The following is a 21,350-nucleotide window of genomic DNA, read 5'->3' as shown; positions in this document are numbered from 1 at the left end:
CATAATATGAATAGCCCCCTTTAGACATAACCGGAGAAGGACCCCAAACATTCGAATGCACCAATTCAAAAGGCCTTGATGAGAAAAAAGATCTAGTTGGAAAAGGAATAGACTTCATTTTTCCAAAAATGCAATCTTTGCAATTAATTTCTTTTTCCTTACAAAATTTGTTTCCAAAAGGAAAGAGATACATTTTGGAATAACTTGGATGACCAAGTCTTTTATGCCAAGTTTCCATATTTTTTTCTTGGACATAAGAACAAAAAAAGTTTGTAGGGAGATCAAGATGGTCCATATAATAGAGGTCTCCCTTTCTATGGCCTTGCCCAATCCGCTTCCCGGACCGGAGATCCTGCACAAAGCAACCATTAGATGAGAAAGATATTTCACATCCATGGTCGGCAATTTGAGAAACCGAAAAAAAGTTTAAATTTAATTTGGGAACAACTCTTACTTTTGGAACACAAAAATTTTGTGAATTTTTAAAAGAGCCAATACTTGAAATTTTCAAAAAAGTTCCATCGGCCGTTGAGACACAAGAGTCCTTTGAATTGATGCAAACATCACTAAGTGCATTTTCATGAGGGGTCATATGAAAAGAAGCTCCGGAATCAAGGATCCAAGAATACGTACCGGGTGATGATGTTGAAGCAATGGCCGCACCCGATGTGGAGGAAGAAACTTTTAGCATTTGTTGGAGAGCCATAGATATTTGTCCAAGAGTTTCTTTAATGTCATTGTTTTTGCCTTCATCTTCTTTGGTGGTGGTTTCTTCAAGAGAGGCTACTTTAGGCTTGAAGGTTCCCATAAGCTTTGGACAAGCGAGTCTAATGTGACCCGGCTCATTGCAATAATGACACAATCATTTTTCTTCCTCCATTGTAGTTCCCTTGTTTCCCAAAATGAGGAGGCTTATAGGTTCTAACATTGTTACCCGGTTTGGATACGGCAAGGACTTCATCAACATGCTTACTCATGCCAAGCCTTGTCTCCTCTTGAGTGATTTCGGCAATAGCATCCTCAATAGGAGGAAAAATAGATCTATGGAGAAGTGAGGATCTCACTTGCTCAAATTCGGGACGTAGCCCAAAAAGAAATTAAAACAATCGCTCTTGTTCCATTTGTTTTTGTCTTAAATCAACATCTTCCATAGAAACCCACTTTGGCTCTAAGAGAGCCAATTCATCCCATAGTGGGTTTAGGGCACTATAGTAGTCTTGAATGCTAGAATCACCTTGCTTGGTGGTTCTAACCTTTTCTTGCAAGAAGTATGCTCTTGCAAGATCCTTTTGGGTATACATACCCCTCATAAAGGACCAAGCTTCATTGGCTCTACGAAATTTAGCTATATTAGCACATACCTTAAGCTCCACATTGTTCATAAACCACGCAAGGATTTTTGCGTGATTGCTTTCCCAATCTTCCACTTCCTTTTGATGATTTTCAATGGCCTTGAGACGAGCATCTCCCTCAAGAGCCTTTTCTTGATCTTCTTCCATCTTCGTGAGCATAAGCTTAGGTTCCGGAACAGTCCCCATGACATAACCCCAAAGCTTCTTTCCTTTGAGATTATTCTCCATTGTCGATGCCCACATCATATAGTTCTTTCCATTGAGCTTGAAAGAAAGATCAATCTTTGTCTCCATGATGTTGCCAAGAAGTGAGAAGATGTTCACCAAAATATGAGATACACGAACCACACATTTCCTTCAAGAATCGAGTGGCTCTGATACCATGTAATGAGATATTGCGGAAATATAAAGAGTGCATACAAGCACATACAACAATGAATAAAAGAGAAAATATCACAAGTCCACGAAGGGACAATACAAACACAAGCCTTTAAGAAGGCAACAATATACAAAGCCTCTTATTGAAAAGAGAGAGAAGCTCTCCAAGATAAGAATACACAAGGGGGTCACCCCTATTTATACAAGAGGAAGAGGAGGAAAAAGGAGGGCCAAAGGGCCTCAAAAGGAGAGCCAAAAGGGGGCTCCCATAGAGTCGTTGGGAGCCCCCAACGATCACATTTGTGACCGTTGGGGGCTCCAACGACTTCTATGTTGGAGCCCCTTTAGGTCCTCAAAAAGAATAAAAAAGAATTGAAAAAAATAAAAATAAAAATTACATTTATTCAAAAAAGAAAAATAGTTGTTTTCTAAAACAACTATGTGAAATTACAAAAATACCCCTATCGGGTATTGATGTAATATACAGAATTTATATATATATATATATGCATATATATAATAGGTACATTTTAACAGAGTCTTCTCCTTATTTTTGCTTTTGTCTTGGTTGCATGTTAATATCGCATATTTGCAGCTACGACGGATCGCGCTCCGCGACCCGAGCCGTCAATCGTGTACACCCGCAGACGACAACAATCTTGCAACTCTCCGAGGTAGGGAAAGATTGCACAAAAGACTTGGATAATTGAATTAAGTTCAACTAACTAAAAACGACCATTAAATATATATATATATATATATATATATATATATATATATATATATTTATACGAGTATGCACTTAACTCAAAGACGCGGTTTTGCGATCCTTGCCCTTTACCTTCTATCAGTCTTTACTTGTCGTCGTGCATCGCGTCGAGGTTTTGCGTTGTACTCCTGCTTACAGTTTTTACTTGCCGTTGCGCGTTGTACCGAGGTTTTGCGTTGCACTTCTGCTTACCGCCTTTACCTTGCCATCGCGCTTTGCGCCTAGGCTCTTGCTTTTGCTCATGTGTTGGTATTGCCTTGCTATTGCAGATGACGTGCAGGTTCTCGCTCTTTGCGTATGCCTTAAAGGCATCCTCGTGGAGGATGCAAGGGGCATTCACAACTCTCTCTCTTGCGACGAGAGTTGAGTTGGGAGCTAGTGTTACATCCTCGTTTAAGGAGAGGGATACCTCGCAAGGATCCTGACTCTTCGAGTACGCAGTCCTGAAGACGAGTTGGGGTTCGAGCGAACTCTTTAGCAGGGGTTCTGTTGAGAAACTTGTATCCCGTCTATCGAGGCCGGTATCGAGTCATGCGAGACATGTAGATACCCCGATAGCGGATGAGATTCTAGAAAATCGCATGCATAATGTTGGCACAAGGTACTGACTGTTTCAAAAGATAAAGAATGTCAAAAGTAAAGTTGATAAACATTACATCTTTGTGAAACACTCCTGTTGAGGCTTCTATTGAGGAGCTATACCCCCTTCATCCTAGAGTACTTGTAGTCGTGCACTACACGTCTAGTACTGCGATGATCGAATGAGACGGTCGTGCGACCTCTAACAGTGCTAAATGCACAATGCTGTAATCACATAAAATGGCCTCACATTTGCCTTCACAGGTAAGATGCTCGAGTGGTTTAAAGACCACAGCATAGAATGGGTCGTTAGTTAAACAATCCCTAACGCACCCATTCACTTCTTGTTGTCTGTCAAGGGAGAGGACAGAGCGGTACAAAACTTCAATGGACAAGTTGTTAACAACCACCCCACGGGCAATGATCTGGCCTCCTCAGTCATTGGAGTTAGGGGAAAGGGGCTATAATAGTTAGCTCAACACTTCTGCAGAAGTTGGATGCATCTGTGACCCTTCTTATCAGCCTTTAGGGAATCCTATCTCGGCTAAAGCCGTCCCTTTAAGAGCGGACTCAACTAGCTATTCGGTTATTGAAAATACATAGAATAACAGATGCCCGAACTAGTCTCAGTTGTTTCTACGTTTTGTCTGCACGTACTCGAAGGCTAGTAATATTGAAACATAAAGTATGTTCACACTGCCTCACCTCTTGGAAACCCAGGAGGGGCCGATGGCCCCTGCCCCTCCCTTGACCGACAGGGGCCTCTGGCCCCTGTCTCTCTTTCCTGTCTAGCAGAGGCTCGACAGGGGCCATTGGCCCCTGCCACCTCTTCTGATAAGCCGCAGGGGGGGGGGGCTTTGGCCCTCGCACTCCCCCTCTTTTCCTTAAAACCCAGCAAGGGCCTCCTAAGGCCCTTGCCCCTCCTTTTGAAGACTCAGCAGGGGCCTGGCCCCTGCCCCTCTTACTGTTATCACGGCAGGGGCTGCCCTCCTTTAGATATTCGGCAGGGGCCGATGGCCCCTGCACCTATCTCTTTTAACGGCATGGGTCATTGGACCCTACCCCGTTCTTTTTCGTAACTGTAGGGGCCGATGACCCCTGCATTGAGTTGCGGAGAAACCGAGTTTTCTCCCTATCTTTATTCGTTTTATGCATGCTAAACAACGTACTTTTGCAGTGTTACGCAACGGAGCCCGTTCGCGCCCCGCGAACTAAACCGACGATCACCTACGTTCGTAGACGGCTTCATTCTCGCAATACCCCAAGGTAGGAGAAGTTGCACAGGGACTTAAATAATTAAATCAAGCTTAAATAATTAAAGATCGAAAGGACTTAATGATATATTTATATACATATACGTATATAAGTACACTTTTAAATCAAAGACGTGGTTTCGCGATCCTTGTCCTTTGTTTTCGCATTTCCTATTTCTGTTTGCCGTCGCGCTTTGCGCCTAGGCTTTTGTTTTAGCAATTACTACTTACTGTCTTCTAATTCAAGGACGCGGTTTCGCGATCCTTGTCCTTTGCTTTCGCATTTCCTATTTCAGTTCGTTGTCGCGCTTTGCGCCCAGGCTTTTGCTTTCGTATTTACTACTTACTGTCTTTTAATTCAAGGACGTGGTTTCACGATCCTTGTTCTTTGCTTCCGCATTTCTTGTTTTTGTTTGTCGTCGCGCTTCGCGCCCAGGCTCTTACTTTTCGCTTTATTGTCTTTCGTTCTTGCCTTGCCATCGCCACAGCGTATTCGAAAGGAATACCTATTCCTCTATTTTTACCCAATATGTTTTGGGAAAACCCTTGATCTGGGGCAAGATCAAGTTGTTGGGTGATGGGTTCATTTGTGAAACCCATTTATCAAAACCAGTGTCGTGACTTACATAGCACCCAGACACTGTGTAAAGACTGGAAAAAAAAATCGCGTCCGACTCGTGTCAGACACGTGCCCGGCACGTGTCGGACACGAGTCAGGGTCTGCCCCCTGTGTCGGACCCGGATTCGGGCTGGATCCGAGCTCGAGCCGATCCGTGCCCCGGCTTCTCGATTTCTCGAGAAGTCGGTGTCCTTTAAAGGACACAGTGTCTCGGGCGAGGGGCAAAACCCTCGCCCCTTCTCTCTCATCAGCTCCGCCCCTCCTCACGCCGCTGCCGCCGGCGATCGGAGACGCCGGCGAGCGATTCCGTCCGGCCGGCCTCCCTGACGACCGACGATTCTCCCCCTTTGAGCTCCAGTGAGTCCCCGATCGCTGCCCCTTCTCTCTCCTCTGCTCCGATCTCTCTCCCCTCACGTTGCCGCCGGCGATCAGAGACGCCGGCGAGCGTTTTCGTCCGGTAGCCTCCCCGACGACTGACGATCTTCGCTGTCGACCCTCCACCCTCGCTGCTGCTGGAGATCGAAGTCCTCGACCACCTTTCGGCCTTCGTCAGTCTTCGGTTGCCGGCGATCGACGCAGGCGGCCACCTTTCCTCGGTCCGGCAGGTTTCCCGACGGCGCTGGCACCTGCGTCCCTCCCCTCAGTCGCCGGCAGCTTGCTGCCAGCTTCCTCAACCACCAGCGACCACGTTCTTCCCCCTCTTTGGGCTGTGAGGGCGGTGATCTCCGACGACCTGCCGATCAGCGCCAGCGACCTCGAGCAACCGGTGACAGCCTTCCAGCTTCGGCAACACCACCACCCTCCGTCCGGTAGCCTTCGATCTTCCGGCCTGGCGACTCCCCTGATCTTGGAGGTATAACCCTCCTCTCTCTCTCTTCTGTGTGCAGGATGGATCGACAAGGGGGATGAACCCCCTGTCATCATCGTCGGTTGGCAGGGGGCTAAACCCCCCCTGCCTCCTTTTATTCTTGGTCGACAGGGGGCTGGGCCCCCTGTCGTTGGCTCTTCTTGGCAGGGGGTTTCGCCCCCTGTCACTCTTTTTGCTGTTGGACGACAGGGGGGCTGAGCCCCCTGTCGCCTCTTGTTTTGGCAGGGGGGTTACCCCCCCTGCCTTTTTGCTCTTGGTCGATGGGGGGAGGGGGGGCTGAGCCCCTGTCACTCTCCCTGTTTGCTGTGGGTCGACAGGGGGGCTGAGCCCCCTGTCGCCTTTTGTTTTGGCAGGGGGGGTTACCTCCCCTGCCTCTTTGTTGTTGGTCGACAGGGGGGCTGAGCCCCCTGTTGCTTCTTGCTGGCAGGGGGTTACCCCCCCTTTGCCTTTTTGCTGTGGGTCGGTAGGGGGACTGAGCCCCCTGCCTTCCTTTTTGAGGATCTGTCGATAGGGGGGCTCTGTCCCCCTGTCCTTGTGCTTTCTCGGCAGGGGGCTCTGTCCCCCTGTCTTTGCTTTTGTTTTTCGGCAGGGGGCTTCGCCCCTGCTTGCCTGTTGCTCCTCGGCAGGGGGCGGAGCCCCCCTGCTCTTCTGTTGTTCCTCGGCAGGGGGTTCTGTCCCCCTGCCTCTTGCATTGAGCCGGCAGGGGGCGGCCCCCCCTGCCTCCTGCATTGTGCCAGCAGGGGGCGAAGCCCCCCTGATTTCTTGTTTTAGAGCAGGGGCTTGCCCCCTGCATCTTTGCTGTTTTTCGGCAAGGGGCTTTGCCCCCTTGCCTTGTTCTTGCTGCCAGCAGGGGGTTGCGCCCCTGTCTCTTGTTCTGACAGGGGGTGTTTCCCCCCTGCCTTGGTGTGGCAGGGAGCCCCTGCTCCCTCCCCTGCCTTTCCTTGTGCTAGCAGACAGGGAGCTCCTGCTCCCTGCCTCTCCTACTGTTGCCAAGCAGGACTGAGGCCCCTGCCTTTGGCACCCTTGTCTGCAGGATGCAGAGCTCCTGCTGCCTTCTGCAGGCAAGAGACCTTGCTATGTTTGCTTCTCTTTTCTTATGTGGCATATACTAACGTTCAAAGATCTCCAGGTTGAACGGTGGATCCAGCTCGCCCTCTGTGGCTCGAGCTCTTCTTTGCCTACGTTGCATGCGTACGAGGACCCGCAACCCCTTAAGGTAGGGGATTCTTGCGTGAAAGGACAATGAACTGATAAATGCTAAAATAAGAAAGATAACTAAAAGATTATGATATATGTATACGTATAATATATATACGTATGTCTTTACCTTCAAGGACGCGGTTTCGTGATCCTTGTCCTCTTTACTTTCTTGCACTTTCTTTTCTGTCGCCGCCGCGCTATATGTGCCTAGGCTTTTCATTTCTGTCTTTACATTTCCTGCCTTTTAACTCAAGGACGCGGTTTCGCGATCCTTGTCCTTTTTACTTTCCCGCACTTTACTTTCCTGTTGCCCCGCGCTTCGCGCCTTGGCATTTACTTATGTTTGCCTTATTCTCCAGGATGCCTGGTCCTCCTTTATGCTCATGCACTTTACCTTCTTGCATTTACTTGTTGCCCCGCGCTTTATGCGCCATGTGCTTTGCTCCTCGCTTTACCCTTCGTGCTTTACTTTCTTGTACTGTCGTGCTTGCTCTTGCACTTGCCTTTTGCTTGTGTTTGTTCTTACCTTGCCGTTGCCCTTCATGCATGTATTCTTATCTCTGTCGTATGCTGTCTTTCTTGTTTACGCTTATCGATCTATCGAGGTGCAACCCTATGCCTCGTGAGTCGTCCTTTACACTTGCGTAGTCAGTGTAGGATCTCCTACCTCACGAGTCGCTTGCGTAGTTGCCTACTTGTGCGTTACGATGATCGAGGTATGATCTCATACCTCGTGTGGAGCTTTAGCGTTCTGCCCTCGCGGTGCGGCTTCGCCCCCGAGGCTTGTCCCTCGTCGTACCTTTGTATTAGTATGTGCATGAGTTTGCCTCTTGTCAGATTGCACTCTCTGAGTGCAACTTCGAGTGCGTAGTGTATATCGTCTCACTTGGCTTACAAGCCACGACACACACTTATGCACTTCAGTTCTCAAAAGACATTGTCTTAGGTGCAAACCTATTTTCTAGATGTATAGCTTGTAAATCAGAGGTAGCGGTCGGACCTCCCAAATTGATGTATTTGGGATAGATGTGTTACAACCTTAGTTTGCCTATTCGATACGACTTAGATAACCTTATTTAGGATCCGGTGCACGATTAGGGGTGGGGATCCTAGCAAGGTACTTGCGTCATCACTAGACCGGCGTTACCTCACCTCTGATGCGAGACCTAGTTTTAGGCTTTCTGGTTCAACCATGATTGTAGCACCTTCCTTCGTGAAGGTATTGCTGGATATCTTATAAGAGATCCATGTTCTTCCTCTTGTAGTTATACCTTTAGTTACGTACGATATGTTTGGACCACGAAGAGAAGGACGAGAGGTTTATAGTAACCTCTAAGCGTGTATTGACACATTAAGCTAATCCTGCTATGTTGCTTTCGCCTAATAGGCAGATTGCTCGCGATTGTCTAAAGGACCCGAGCACGATCAGTTGGAACTGGAATGAGTTCACTGCAGGCTTCTATAAAGTAGAAGCATTGGGATTTCCTGCGAGAGATCCATACCCCTCTTATCGTGGTTGTACTTTTGAACAGGTACGTTACGTACTACGATGAGTAGGATGAGAGGCCTATGTCTGCCTCGAACATGCAATGGCATGTGTTTGAGATCACAAGAGTGATGTTTCTACCCTCACTGAGGATTGACCCCCTTTTCATTGTGATTGTATATGTGAATAGTTACGATGCGTACTGCTGTGAGTAAGATGTGAATTGTGTGCTTGTCTCGAACGCGCAATGGCGCGTATAACTCACCTAAATAATAATCATGCGCCTTCACAGGCAAGATGCTCGATTGGGTTGAAAGACCAGAGCATGAGAATGGGACGGTGGTTAAGAAACCCTCTGTCGCGCTCATTCGGAACGGTTCATCAAGAGAGATGATGGATGGTACAAAACTTCGATGGACAGTCATATATGGCAATCTCGGGCAAAGATCCGACCTTCCCCAGTCATCGGAGGTTAGGGGAAATCCTTCGGGCCACTTCTGCAGAAGTACGGATGCGCATCCATTGGGCCTTTGTTTGCCTTTGGGGATTTACTCTCTTGGTCACAGACCGTCCCCTTAGGAAGCGGACTCAGTCAGTCATTCGGGGTATAATAAAATACATAGCATAATGGACCCCCGAATCGATCTCGGCTGTTTCTACGTTTTGCCTTGTGCGTACCCACAATGGCCTGCTCAGTAATGAGACAAGATATAACTTATACACATGATCTTGAGATATGCATATTGTGACGTGCATTGCTTGCTTGCTTGTTAGCTCGGTAGTTAGGTATGCTACTCGTTGAGCTAGGTACGCCGGTCGAGGCGTTACCCTTATTGGTTAAACTGCTTACGCAGTTCTGTGCTTGGTGATAACTAGCTTCTCATACTAGTTGATTGCTTATCTTGTGTAGCTTACAAATTGCTTGTGATGCAATAGCTTGTGCATCACGATTAATGTAGTTGTTGGCCGATAGGCTGAACCATATAATGGTACTTGTATTTATTTCGAATGTTGTTATGAATACCTGTCTTTTGCAATTGTCTTTGCTTGGCTGGTGGATAGAGTTAGTTACTCTTCACCTATTATATTTGTGAGGTTGCTATAGTGGTCTGTTTAAGCACTCTGATCCTTCCTGCTCTTTTACGTAGCTGTCTGCTTTACTAGAGCTCTGCTTACTCCACAGCACATTTGGTTAGATCTGCTAGTTTTGCTTGGGCTAGCGTTTATCTTACTTATTGCAGCTTCTGCTCTTTCTTGTCCTTTGCACCCCTACTAGTCTGTTGTGTGACTGACCCATTTTCATGGGCAGGTGGTGAACAGGTTGAGACAGCTTGCGATGGCATGATGACGCGATGCACTCAAGGCAATGCCCTTTCCTGACGTTGCGCTCCTGGGGATACTTTTGATAGATGCGGTATAAGGTTTTTTTGAAAGCATCTCTTTTGATTATAACTCTGCATTTCTAAAACTGTATTACCAAAATGTGATTCTTCTTTAATTTCAATAAAATATCTATTTGAACTGCAAATCGGTTTGTAAGAGGGAAACTGCTTTTTGGTTGTAATGTGCCCAAGGTCTAGGGACTTGTTGTTTTGAACCTGATCTTCCGCTGAACTTCTGTTTTAAACTCTGATAAATGATTGATTTCAAAGCTTTCAACCTTTTTCATAAAAGGTTTCAAGTCTACGATTTTGGGGCGTTACACACTGCGTCATCGGATGTTAGATTCGAGAAAATCACATGCCATATGTTGGCAAGTTGTGTGTCGTTTCGAAAGATTTGAAATGTTAAAATAGCTTTTTAAAAAAAACATTATATCTCTGCGAAACACACCCCCGAGGCTCCGATTAAGGACCTATATCCCTTTCCTCGTAAGTGTACTCTTGAACATGCAAGGCATGTTAGTACTACGACGATTGGATGAGAGGGTCTTATGACCTCGATTAGTGCCTTGTGCACGTTGTTGAAAACACATATAAAAAAATAATGGGATCGCCTTCATAGGCAAGATGCTCGTTTTGGTCTAATGGACCAGAGCATGAAGAATGAGGCAACGACTAAGAAACCCCGTCGCGCTCGATTCAACCTGGCTTTGTCAAGAGAGAGGACGAAGGGTACCAACTCCGATGGACAGACCATTTATGGCTTTTTACGGGCGAAAGACCCGTCTTCCCCAGTCATCGGAGGTTAGGGGGGATTGGGGCTACAATAGTTAGCCTAACACTTCTGCAGAAGTTTGATGCATCCCTATCAGGCCTTGGGGACTTACTCTCTCAACCATCGGTCGTCTCCATAGGAATAGGATTCAATCAGACAACCGAGGTATTTTAAAATACTTAACATAACGGCTTGGACTCGACTGTTTCGACTCACGTGTCATGTATGTACCCGCATGGCCGGTTAACAAGTAATAACTAAATTGAGCATGCTCACTTTTCAGTTTGTTGTTACTTAGCTTGTTTCTTCAGTCTATCTGCTTAGTTTGCTCGTTACTACCTCCTGCATCAATTATTCATGCCTAATTTAGTTCTTTCTGTCTTTGTGCTCTCCTACTAGTTTTTCGCAAAACTAACCCATTTCATGGGTACAGGTGACGAATAGGTACATCAGGCGATGGCGCGACTGCGAGATGATTTAAGGATCCACTGTTTTTGCTCGTAGTTCTTCTCCTGGACATTTTTGGTTTTTTATACGGTTTTCCCTTGAGGAAATTCAAATTTTGTACAAACTTGATACTCTCTTTAAATAGAAGAAATGGTTTCCTAAGTATTATTGCAGATCGTCCATGGTAAATCTTTGTTTTCTCGCTAACGTGCCCAAGGTTGTCAAACCTGTCCTTTTTCTTTTAAAGAAATCGTTTCCGCTAATTTTAAAAACAAACTCTGTAAAGAAAAGAAATTTTTCAACTATTTCAAAGAAATTATAAGGTTCGAAATTTTGGGGCGTTACACTTTCATTTAATGCAGCTAGCTATCCTTATTGGAAGGATTTAGTTACTTCACTGGCAAATTATAACTTGAGTGTCTATGTACCTCCAAGCTTAGAAAAACTATGAACGATAATTTTTGCAAAAGAAATGACAAATATTGAGAGATTGCTAGAGATTAAGAAATTTTTATAGAAATAAAACAAAGTTTTCATTGTTTCTGATGAGTGAAAAGATATTCAAAGGCATCCATTGATTAATTTCATTGCTTCTTTGCTTAGTGGCCCAATATTCTTGAAAGCAGTTGATGTATTTGGGCAATATAAAAATGTTGAATATTTGAAAGGGTTGTTTATAGAAGTAATAAAATAAGTGAGTGATTAGAAAGTAGTGCAAATCATCACAGACAACACTTCAGTTTGTAAAAGTGCAACTTTGAGTTTGGAGAGTGAGTATCATCATATTTTTTGGATTTTCTGTGTAGCACACAGCTTGAATCTGGCTCTTAAGAGCATCTACGACCCCAAAGAAGAAAAAATTCACCAGCATATGCTCTATGTTCATGGATTGACGAATTAGAAAAAAATGTCAAAATTTTTAGGAATTCTGTTGTCAACCACCATCATGCTAATGCTATATTTAATAAGCATTTTGATCTGAAATTGTTGGAAGTTGCTAAAACATGTTTTGTGTCTATCATTATGATTGTGAAAAGGATTAAGGAAGTGAAGAATGCTTTGGTTAACATAGTGACTGATGAGATTTGGACATTCTATCGTGTTGATGATGTTGTCAAGGCTTAACAAATTAAGAAATTCATTGTTGATGATGAGTTTTGGGATAGAGACGTATACTTCTTTTAGTTTACGTGACCTATTTGCGAAATGTTGAGAGAAGTTGATAAAGATGAGCCCATGCTTCACAATGTTTATGAAATGTGAGATAATATGATTGAAAAAACACAAGTTGTAGTTTTCAAACATGAGGAAAAAAATCCTGTATTGGATGATTCTGAATTTTTTAATTATATTTATTCAATTTTAGTTAGAAGATGGGATAAGAGCAACAATCATTTGCATTGTATGTCCCATTCTCTAAATCCCAAATATTATGCAAAGAAGTGTCAGGAAGGTGGTGTTGGTCGTGTCCCTTCAAATTTAGATCCAAAGCTATCAAGGCATAGAAATATGTGTATGGTAAGACTTTATCGAAAATCACATATTCTAAATCAAGTTACACAAGAGTTTAAAAAATTTTCATCTTCGAGATTATATAGACAGACATTAATAGCGATAGATGAGGAGAATATAGATCCTATCACATGGTGGCCAACATTTGGATCAAAAACACCTCTTCTCCAACGTCTTGCATTGAAATTGTTATCCCAGCCTGCTAGTTCATCCTATTGTGAAAGAAATTAGAGTACATATTCCCAAATCCACAATATGAAGAGAAACAAACTCACCAGCAAGCGTGCAGAGGATTTAGTACATGTTCATTCTAATCTTCGACTATTTTCGCGAACCAATGATGAATACAGGTGTTAATTGCTCTCTTAGTTATTTGATTATTTCTTAGTTTTTTCATTTAAATATACTTGCATTTAACATTTTCAAATTGAGTTTGTAATGCAGAAAAGGATCATCTAAATTTTTGGGATGTAAACCCAAAAGAGTCTGACTTAGAGGGAGAGCATGATTTCAACATTACAAACATGAACTTACCTAAGTCTAGTCTTCTTTCTTATGATGTATTTGATGATGAAGCAGAAAATTAAGATCCATTATCCCATCCTCATATACATTGTGTAGGATATACTTTTGATTTGTAATTATGCATTATTTTTTTATTAGTATACAGTATAATTTACTTCTTTTCTGCTTTTCTTATTTGATTGTTTCTATAACATATTTAGGTTGATTTAATTGTAGTGTTAGTTTTTATGATAAAGAATAGAATTGTAGATTGTTAATTTGATTTATTGCATGCATGATGAATTGATTTGATGATATTATGATAATTGTTTTTTATTTTATTATTGTTACTCGTAACTGTTAAAAATTATATATATATATATACCCTCCCGCACCCAAATTTTTTTAAAGTGCCGCATCACTACACCCTCACCCGCACCTATGTGACACAGAGCTGCAGTTTTCAAGACTCTAGAAACAGGTGTACTTTTCTTTTTTCTGGCAGACGACTTGCTCTGTGAAAATGCATATCAAGTTTGTTTGTACCAAATGATAAATTCTGAAACAAATATATACCATAGTTTTTGTCATCTTAACCTTCCTAGTTTTTTATGTTGTGATGCTTGTAAGCAGTCACAGGGAGGGCGGGACAAAACTATAAGTCTAATATTTGGAAATACCATAAGTTCATGGGTATTGTTATAAAAGATGGTGTTATGATAACAGAATACCAATAGTAAATGTCAGATCTTATAGCCTGTTGGGCTCATAGTCTGCGTGTGCTCAAGAAACGCTGAGTTGAGTTTGAGCGAATAGTCCATTTGGTTTATTTGTTTGCCAATGCTTGAAATGGATCTTTTGGCATTTTATATTGGAAACCCATTCTAGGTTAGAAGCTATGCTATATTATTCTTCCACAAGAATTTTAGCAATTTATTGGTGTTTTTTTGGCCTGTTGCAGCAGTGGTACTTTTAATGACACTTGACCTTCTCATTCTGAAGCATTTAACTTCAAACCGAATTTTAAAATCTTGCATAATGGGTCTCGAGCTTTGTCTAGATTACCTGGCTGATTCTTGTCATAACTCATGCCTAGTTGCTGATTTGAAAATGAACTGTTGTGAATCTAACTGCAGTCTCTGCAGATCAGGACTAGAACAGACTCAAAGCCTGCCTACCTGAGTTTTTGAGTAGAGTCTCAGGCTAGCTTTTCAAAATTCGATGTAAATAGTTCCACTAATCATGTTATGTCTTTTCTATCAGGATCGCAAATGCATTATGGAGCTTAAGGAATTTCTACTACAAATTTGTCATGAGAGTGATGTAAGAACTTATTTAAAGACAATTTTAGAAGAACATGCTCCAGATGTGGGCCTTTTGGTCTCTCAGCGTATGATAAACCTCCCAATACAGCTTTTGCCTCCACTATATGATGCTTTATTTGATGAAATATCATGGGCTATAGAAGATGAGGTAGGCTCGTTTATGTTATGGTTGTATACTTTGTTTATCATGTCTGCCTCCCGAGATAGTTTCCCTTTTGTCTCATTCATTAGTTTGATACCATGTCTAAAGACATGCTTACTCTTTTCTGTTTTCCTTTGTAGCCAACACAGGTGTTACGTGATTCATTTTGTTTTAAATACTATCTCATTATCACAAGAATCTACGAGGTTTGTCAACCTTTTATTTTCTCTTGCCTTTTTCCCACCCTTTGATCATAAAAAGTTTTTACAATTATCATCAAGATGTTTATTTGCACACACCAAACGACTTAAGCATGTTGGCAGACAGTTTTTCCATCAAAATTTATGATTGTAATTAGATGGTTGTCCAGATGATCTGATCAATTTCTAGCTGTTGAAACTGATATATCATTGTTTAAATTGCATCTTCTGTACACTCGTTTTCAGAAGAAAACTGGTAGTCAGAGCAATAGGATGATGAACGGTCACAATGAGGAATCAGTTATATATGTGAAGCTAGAAGATGAAATTTTCCACAAGGTATTTTAACTTGAGGTGGCTAATGATGTTGATCTTACAACTTTTTCTATATATTCCCAATATATTTATTGATGTGTTGATTTTGATTATTAAAATATTCAGCTATGTTCATGGTTCTTTACTTTTCCAACTCAGCAGATTGTCCCTCAAGAGGTAGAGTGGCTCGTTTTTTTTTCTTTTATTGCAATTATTGTGTTTTTAGTTTCACAGATAAAATTGATTAATATAACTTTGATATTTAGAGCCTTTCTGTTTTGTGTTCTTTACTGATATATTTAATGAGGGTGAACATCTTAAATTGAACCATCCATTAAAGTGAGCTCTGGTTTGCAAACACCTTCTGCTGTCAGTTAATTAAACAAGGCATCTATTATGATCACCTTGTGTAAGGCAAAATTAATGTGGGGGGAAAAAATGATACATTTTTTGTGGATATCTGAAAATTTGTATCCTCAAAAATGCCTTTTCCCATTTGTTTTGCTAGTAATCTAAGGCCTTGTTTGGATGACATAGGGCAAAACCAGGTTTTTGGCAAACTTTGTTTACCAAGTGTTTGGATGACCAAACATATTAGGCCCTGTTTGGATGACAAGCTTGAAAACTCAGTTTTCTGGAAACTAACGCCCTGTTTGGATGACATAGGGAAAAACCGAATTTTTGGTCTCAAAACTAAACAAAAATAAGTAAATTAAATAAAAAATAGGCAGGTCATTTTCTGGCCAGCCATCCACCGGAAAATGGCCAGGCTGGTGTTGCCTTCATTGGGCAACACCGGCCCAGCGGTTTACCAGTTGGTGGCTGGCCGGAAAATGGTCAGCCAAACAAAAAAAAAACTTAAAACCAAAAAAAAAGGATGGCCGGTCAGCCAGCCAATGGCTGCGAAATGGTTGGGTCCGTGCCGCCCTCGCTGGACAACACTGGCCCGGCCAATGGCTTGCCAGCCCTTTTATCTAAAAGAAACAAAAACAAAAAAAGATTGCACGGTTGGCCATGGTGTGGGCGACACCATCCCCGCCGTTTCCCAGCCAGTTGGTGGCCTGGCCGGGAAATGGCCAGCAATGCCTTGAAATTGAAAAAAAAAGACATTTTTCCAGCCATTTCCTGACCATTGGCCGGCCGGAAATGGCTGGACGACAGTGAGGAGGGAGGGGGACTTTTGAGGGGTGGGAAAACCCTAACCCGATAAAATAAGTTTTCAACTTGAGGGGACCGGCTTTTTTTTACTTAGATGGGCTTTGGCAAAAAAATTGATTTCAAACCAGGTTTTGGCGTTACCCAAATACACCATAAGTCTATTTGGAATGTTTATTGGTATCAATGGTTTGCTTTTCTGCAACATCCGTAGATCTCATCACTTTCTTTTTCTGTTGATTGCAGTTAAGAAGTTATACGTGCATGGGACTTGTTATGGTGGTAGAATCTAACAAAATCTCAGCATTCCGAGATGAGCTAAAGTTTTTGGTCAGTGGATCATAGCCGGTGGTTGGACAACTTAAGGCCTATTATCCTCACATATCATTTGTCACTGCTCATCATTTTTCTTTTTGTTTTAAAAATATACAAAAAAATTTCCTCCCAGTTCATGGTCGTTTTCTGTTATCATTATTTGGAAATTAAGATGTTGCCAGGCGAGGTTTTTAAGAAATCTAAAGTTAGGCCACAAAAATGTATTCTGAACATATGGTGTTGCAGCTCTGAGATTGTTGGCATGGCTAATTAAGGGGAATTTTGTTAGCTTTCCCCAAATTACTTCTCTCTCTCTCTCTCTCTCTCTCTCCTTTCATGATTGCTTGAAAATAATTTTCCAAAAGGAAGAAGTGCATGAGGCTCATTTTTTTCTACAATAAAAAAGAAAGCCTCTATAGAAAGTTCTCATTTTAGATACATTCTAGTTTCCTGAATTTAACGAAAACATTTTTTTATAAATAGACTAATTCAAAACAATTTGATTCAAACCAATTTGATTCAAACCAATTCAGGTTTTTTTTTCCTGAAATCTGATTCGATTCAAAACCCAATTTTTGCAGCATTGGCTCAACCATTCAACATACCAATATCTTATAAAGCTATACGACACAGATAGAGTGGATCAAGTGTGGGCTCACTAAGATGTACCTGACCTGCTAGGTATGGATGTAGATGGGGGATGTAGAATTGTGGATCAGTCGACCCATGTCATTGTACTTTCATAAATCATATGTCATCATATACTATTATATATCTTAAATTATACTTTTGCTTAAACTATAACGGCTAATGCGTTTTAAAATGTCATTTCGACTTAATAGTTGAAATGAGCTAAAAACTATAGGCGCCGGTTATATCAACCCAATCGGATCTCATAGATGGATTTAGCATGGTTCAAATGCTAGGAAGCAGCTCCTGGGTTTTATGAACCAGTAAAATATCACCCATTTATAAGCCATTGAATCAAGGTTTGTAAAATTGTGCTTATATACAGAACTGATTCCCACTAACCAAATCATTTACATCACATTTGTAAGGTTGGTTTCATAAAAAACAACACTGTACACACACAAAGAAAAGAAACTCATTTGGACGTCATGTCGACCTGACCAAATGTTTGAGATTGTTTTGATGGGGACTAAAATCAGCCACCCAGATCTTTAAATACATCTCCCGAGTATGAACCAACTGACAGGTTTGCTATAGAGCTCATAATGCAAGGTGTTTGGGCTCGGCTCAATTACGATGGGAAGGTGTTGGGGCTCGTGTCTAGGCAAACCAAGCTCAAAGTTGGCTCAATGTTGAGCTGGCTCGTATAAAAATAAATCCCATGTATTTTGTGATAAAACATTGCACTTATTCTAACCAATGAGATCTGAACCCTGAACTTCAAAGTTAAAAACCATATATTTTAATAGGCTATACCATATTAGTTTTTGTAACAAACAATACACTTAAAATCGGTCTTTTATCTACACGAGCTTATCTACATCAACCCTTTGTGCTCAACTCGTTTAAAGTAAGCAAGCTGATCATGGCTGACGAACGAGTTCATAGCGAGCCAAGCCACGAGCTACTCGATTCATTTCCCATCCTTAGTTCGTTATAAGTATTCAATTCAAACCACCGGGTGCTCCGCTTGTTTGGTAGGAGCTGTTAGTGTACGTCACCTTGTGTTGGGACGTTGCAAGTTCAAAACCCAATGGTGCATTGTATAACTGGTGGGGGTCTGCCTAACCCCGGTTTGCCTATCATAAAAATATTCAATTCAAACCTTATCTTAGTTAGATCCTATAATATCAGCTTACAGATTTGAGACAGCATACTCGATTCCCCTAAGTAGCTTAGTTTTGCCTTCTTGAATATGATCCAGTCTTGGAGAAGTCTTGCAACTCTTTTGGATCTTGTATAGTTGAATCTGATCCACTTGTTGACAATAGGTTTGAGTCACAACGTTTGAATATCTAGGTTTTTGCTTATCTATATTTGTTGTTAGATCACCAAACTTTTTAACACGGTTAGGCTATGCATCTGCAGTTGGAATAGCAAAATTGGTTGTGTAATCCTTAGTGACACTCGCCATTTTATTCACCCTATCAATATGCCAACATAATATTTTCCACAATTGTCTTTCAAAAATATATGTACTTTCCACAAGCTAAATGTGGACTACCCAATGTAAGTATCATATGACCTATGTCACAATGATTCGTGAACCCGACGCAGGATTCAGATTTGACTTGAAAGTTTGAGAATTTTTCAAAAATAGGATATGAGGACATTGAGTTTTTTAGTTTTTTATTTAAATAAAATTGATATAATACAATATTGTTTAAAAAATATTAAATTAATATCATACATGTCGGTGTTCGAGCATGTCTGCTAGTGTCACCAGTAACACGCTCACCACCAAAATGGCATATCCCTATGACATAGCATATACCTTTGGGCCACAAGTAGGGATGCACACGAGTCGAGTTCGAGCCAAGCTTGAGCTGAACACATTTATAAAAAAATGAAAGTTTTTTTTAAAATTTGTGTCAAATGGACTTTTTGAAAGAAACATAAGTGTTGGGATTTGAATCTAGGCAACTTTCAAAAGTGTCCAAAGACTTACCTACTAAGGTAACAACTCTTTTTTATTCATATAAAAAAAGTAATATACATATATAAATCTAATTTAATTATATAACTATGTGAACTGAGCTTAATCAGGTTTATCGGTCCTAACCAAGCTGGACTACCGATTCAACCTGGCCTCTTTCACTACAAGAAAAATGTCAATTAGCGACGGATAGTAGCGACGGCCTTTTTCCGTCGCCAATTAGCGACGGCTTAGCGAGCGTCACTAATTTGTCGCTACGTTTCGTGATATTCACAGATGTAGCGATGGAAAATGGTCCGTCGCTAAGCCGTCACAACGTAGCGACGGCTTATCGACGGACCATTTTTTGTCGCAACAACACGCTGCGGTTAGCGACGGATTGGGTGACGGCATTTTTTCGTCGCTACTTAGCGACACCGTTAGCGACGGACACATTCCGTCGCTAAGGAGTTGTATATATTTACGCCGGCTTAGCGACGAAATAATTCTGTCGCTAATTTTCGCGTAAATCTGATCAGAACCCTTTTCCCTCTTTTCCTGTTTCCTCTCTCCCGCCCTCCCTACGCAACCTGACGCCTTCCTCCGCCGCCTGTCGTCCTGCGTTCCGCCCGAGCCGTCGCCCCGCCGAAGACAGGTTCGCCCGCCCTCCCTACGCATTTCAAGTAGGGGTTAAACCCCCTGCCTTTCCGGCATGGGGGGTCGACCCCCTGCCGTGCCAGAAACGCAAGGGTTTAACCCCTGCGTTTCCGGCATGGGGGGTTGACCCCCTGCCGTGCCAGAAACGCAGGAGTTTAACCCCTGCGTTTCTGGCATGCGGTGTTGACCCCTGCTGGAAAGGCAGGGGTTAAACCCCCTGCCATGCCGGAAAGGCAGGGGGTTAAACCCCCTGCCGTAAAGGCAGGGGGTCGACCCCCCCTGACCCCCTGCCTTTACGGCACGGCAGGGGGTTTAACCCCCTGCGTATCCGACAGGGGGTCAACCCCCCATGCCGGAAACGCAGGTGGTTTAACCTTTGCGTTTCCAGCAAGGGTTAAACCCCCTGCCGTAAAGGCAGGGGGTTTAACCCTCTGTCGTGTCGGAAACGCAGGGGTTTAACCCCTGCGTTTCCGGCATGGGGGGTCGACCCCCTGCCTTTCTGGCAGGGGGTTAACCCCATGCCGGAACAGGCAGGGGGTCGACCCCCCCTGCCTTTCCGACAGGGGGTCGACCCCCCCTGCCTTTCCGACAGGGGGTCGGCCCTCCCTGTCTTTCCGGCAGGGGGTTAACCCCATGTCGGAACAGGCAGGGGGTTAACCCCTTGCGTTTTCGGCAGGGGGTCGACCCCCTGCCTTTCCGGCAGGTCGACCCTGGCAGGGGGTCGACTCACTAGCGGAAAGGCTGGGGGTCAGTTAACCCCCTATGTTCCGTAAGGGGGTCGACCCTCTACCGGAACAGCAGGGGAGTCGACCCCTTGCCGGAACAGCTTCCTTTTTTGTGGCGACTTTTTTTTAAAACTGCATTTTTTTGTGCAGATTTTTCAACTGAGCCAGCTCGTGCTCAGCCACCTGTGGTAAGTAAGTGACAAAAACAATGCAAATCGGGTAAATACCCGTGGTGAGTAAGTGATGCAAGCGTATCACATGTTATTTAATTTATTAGATGTAACACTTTATTGTTCACACACTCACTTAGTTGTTGATATTTAGGGTTGCTTTGTTGGAGTTCGGAGATCATGCTGAGCATGATTTTAATGTATGAATATGGAAGTGTTCTTATTTTTGGAGTATGGAGTCCATGCTAAGCATGGTAGTAGTTAGTGAGATATTGAAGTGTGTTTGCTGCAGGTACATGTTTGTCATTTGTTTGATATGAATGATTACGATGTATTGCAATGTTTGATGTAATTGTATCCATGCTTGCATGTAGTTACTTTCAATTTGATTTTGACTTCCATGTGAAATTTTATAATAAAAGCATGCTTCAAATGATTGTATCGTGTCATTAATAGTTTGCACATGAAAATATTAAGTTATCAATACATGCATCAAAATTCTTGTTATTGTTTGACATAGTATATTGCATGATAAATTTGATATTTTCTTCATCCTAGCATTCTGATTGTTTTCTTTTAATTCGTTAGGATACTATTCGTAACATCATATGACAGAA

The 21,350-nt window shown here is 42.7% G+C and overlaps 1 protein-coding gene across 2 annotated transcripts in view; it reads left to right on the top strand.

Moving 5' to 3' along the window:
• Positions 1 to 16,886, top strand: part of LOC149822558 (CDK inhibitor P21 binding protein) — a 39,389-nt gene extending 22,503 nt beyond the window's left edge. For both annotated transcript variants that reach the window (XM_089981122.1, XM_089981121.1), the window contains exons 4-8: positions 14,388 to 14,597; positions 14,732 to 14,797; positions 15,038 to 15,130; positions 15,233 to 15,283; positions 16,508 to 16,886. In XM_089981122.1, the coding sequence (XP_089837248.1) occupies positions 14,388 to 14,597; positions 14,732 to 14,797; positions 15,038 to 15,130; positions 15,233 to 15,283; positions 16,508 to 16,606 (519 nt within the window). In that variant the 3' untranslated portion in view covers positions 16,607 to 16,886. The remainder of the gene's footprint in view (positions 1 to 14,387; positions 14,598 to 14,731; positions 14,798 to 15,037; positions 15,131 to 15,232; positions 15,284 to 16,507) is intronic.
• Positions 16,887 to 21,350: the final 4,464 nt, after the last annotated feature.

The sequence above is a fragment of the Nuphar pumila genome, chromosome 11 (assembly GCF_984573655.1).
Source record: "Nuphar pumila chromosome 11, dmNupPumi1.hap1.1, whole genome shotgun sequence".
NCBI classification, from domain to species: Eukaryota; Viridiplantae; Streptophyta; class Magnoliopsida; order Nymphaeales; family Nymphaeaceae; genus Nuphar; species Nuphar pumila.
This window is presented reverse-complemented; position numbering and strand designations above follow the sequence as displayed.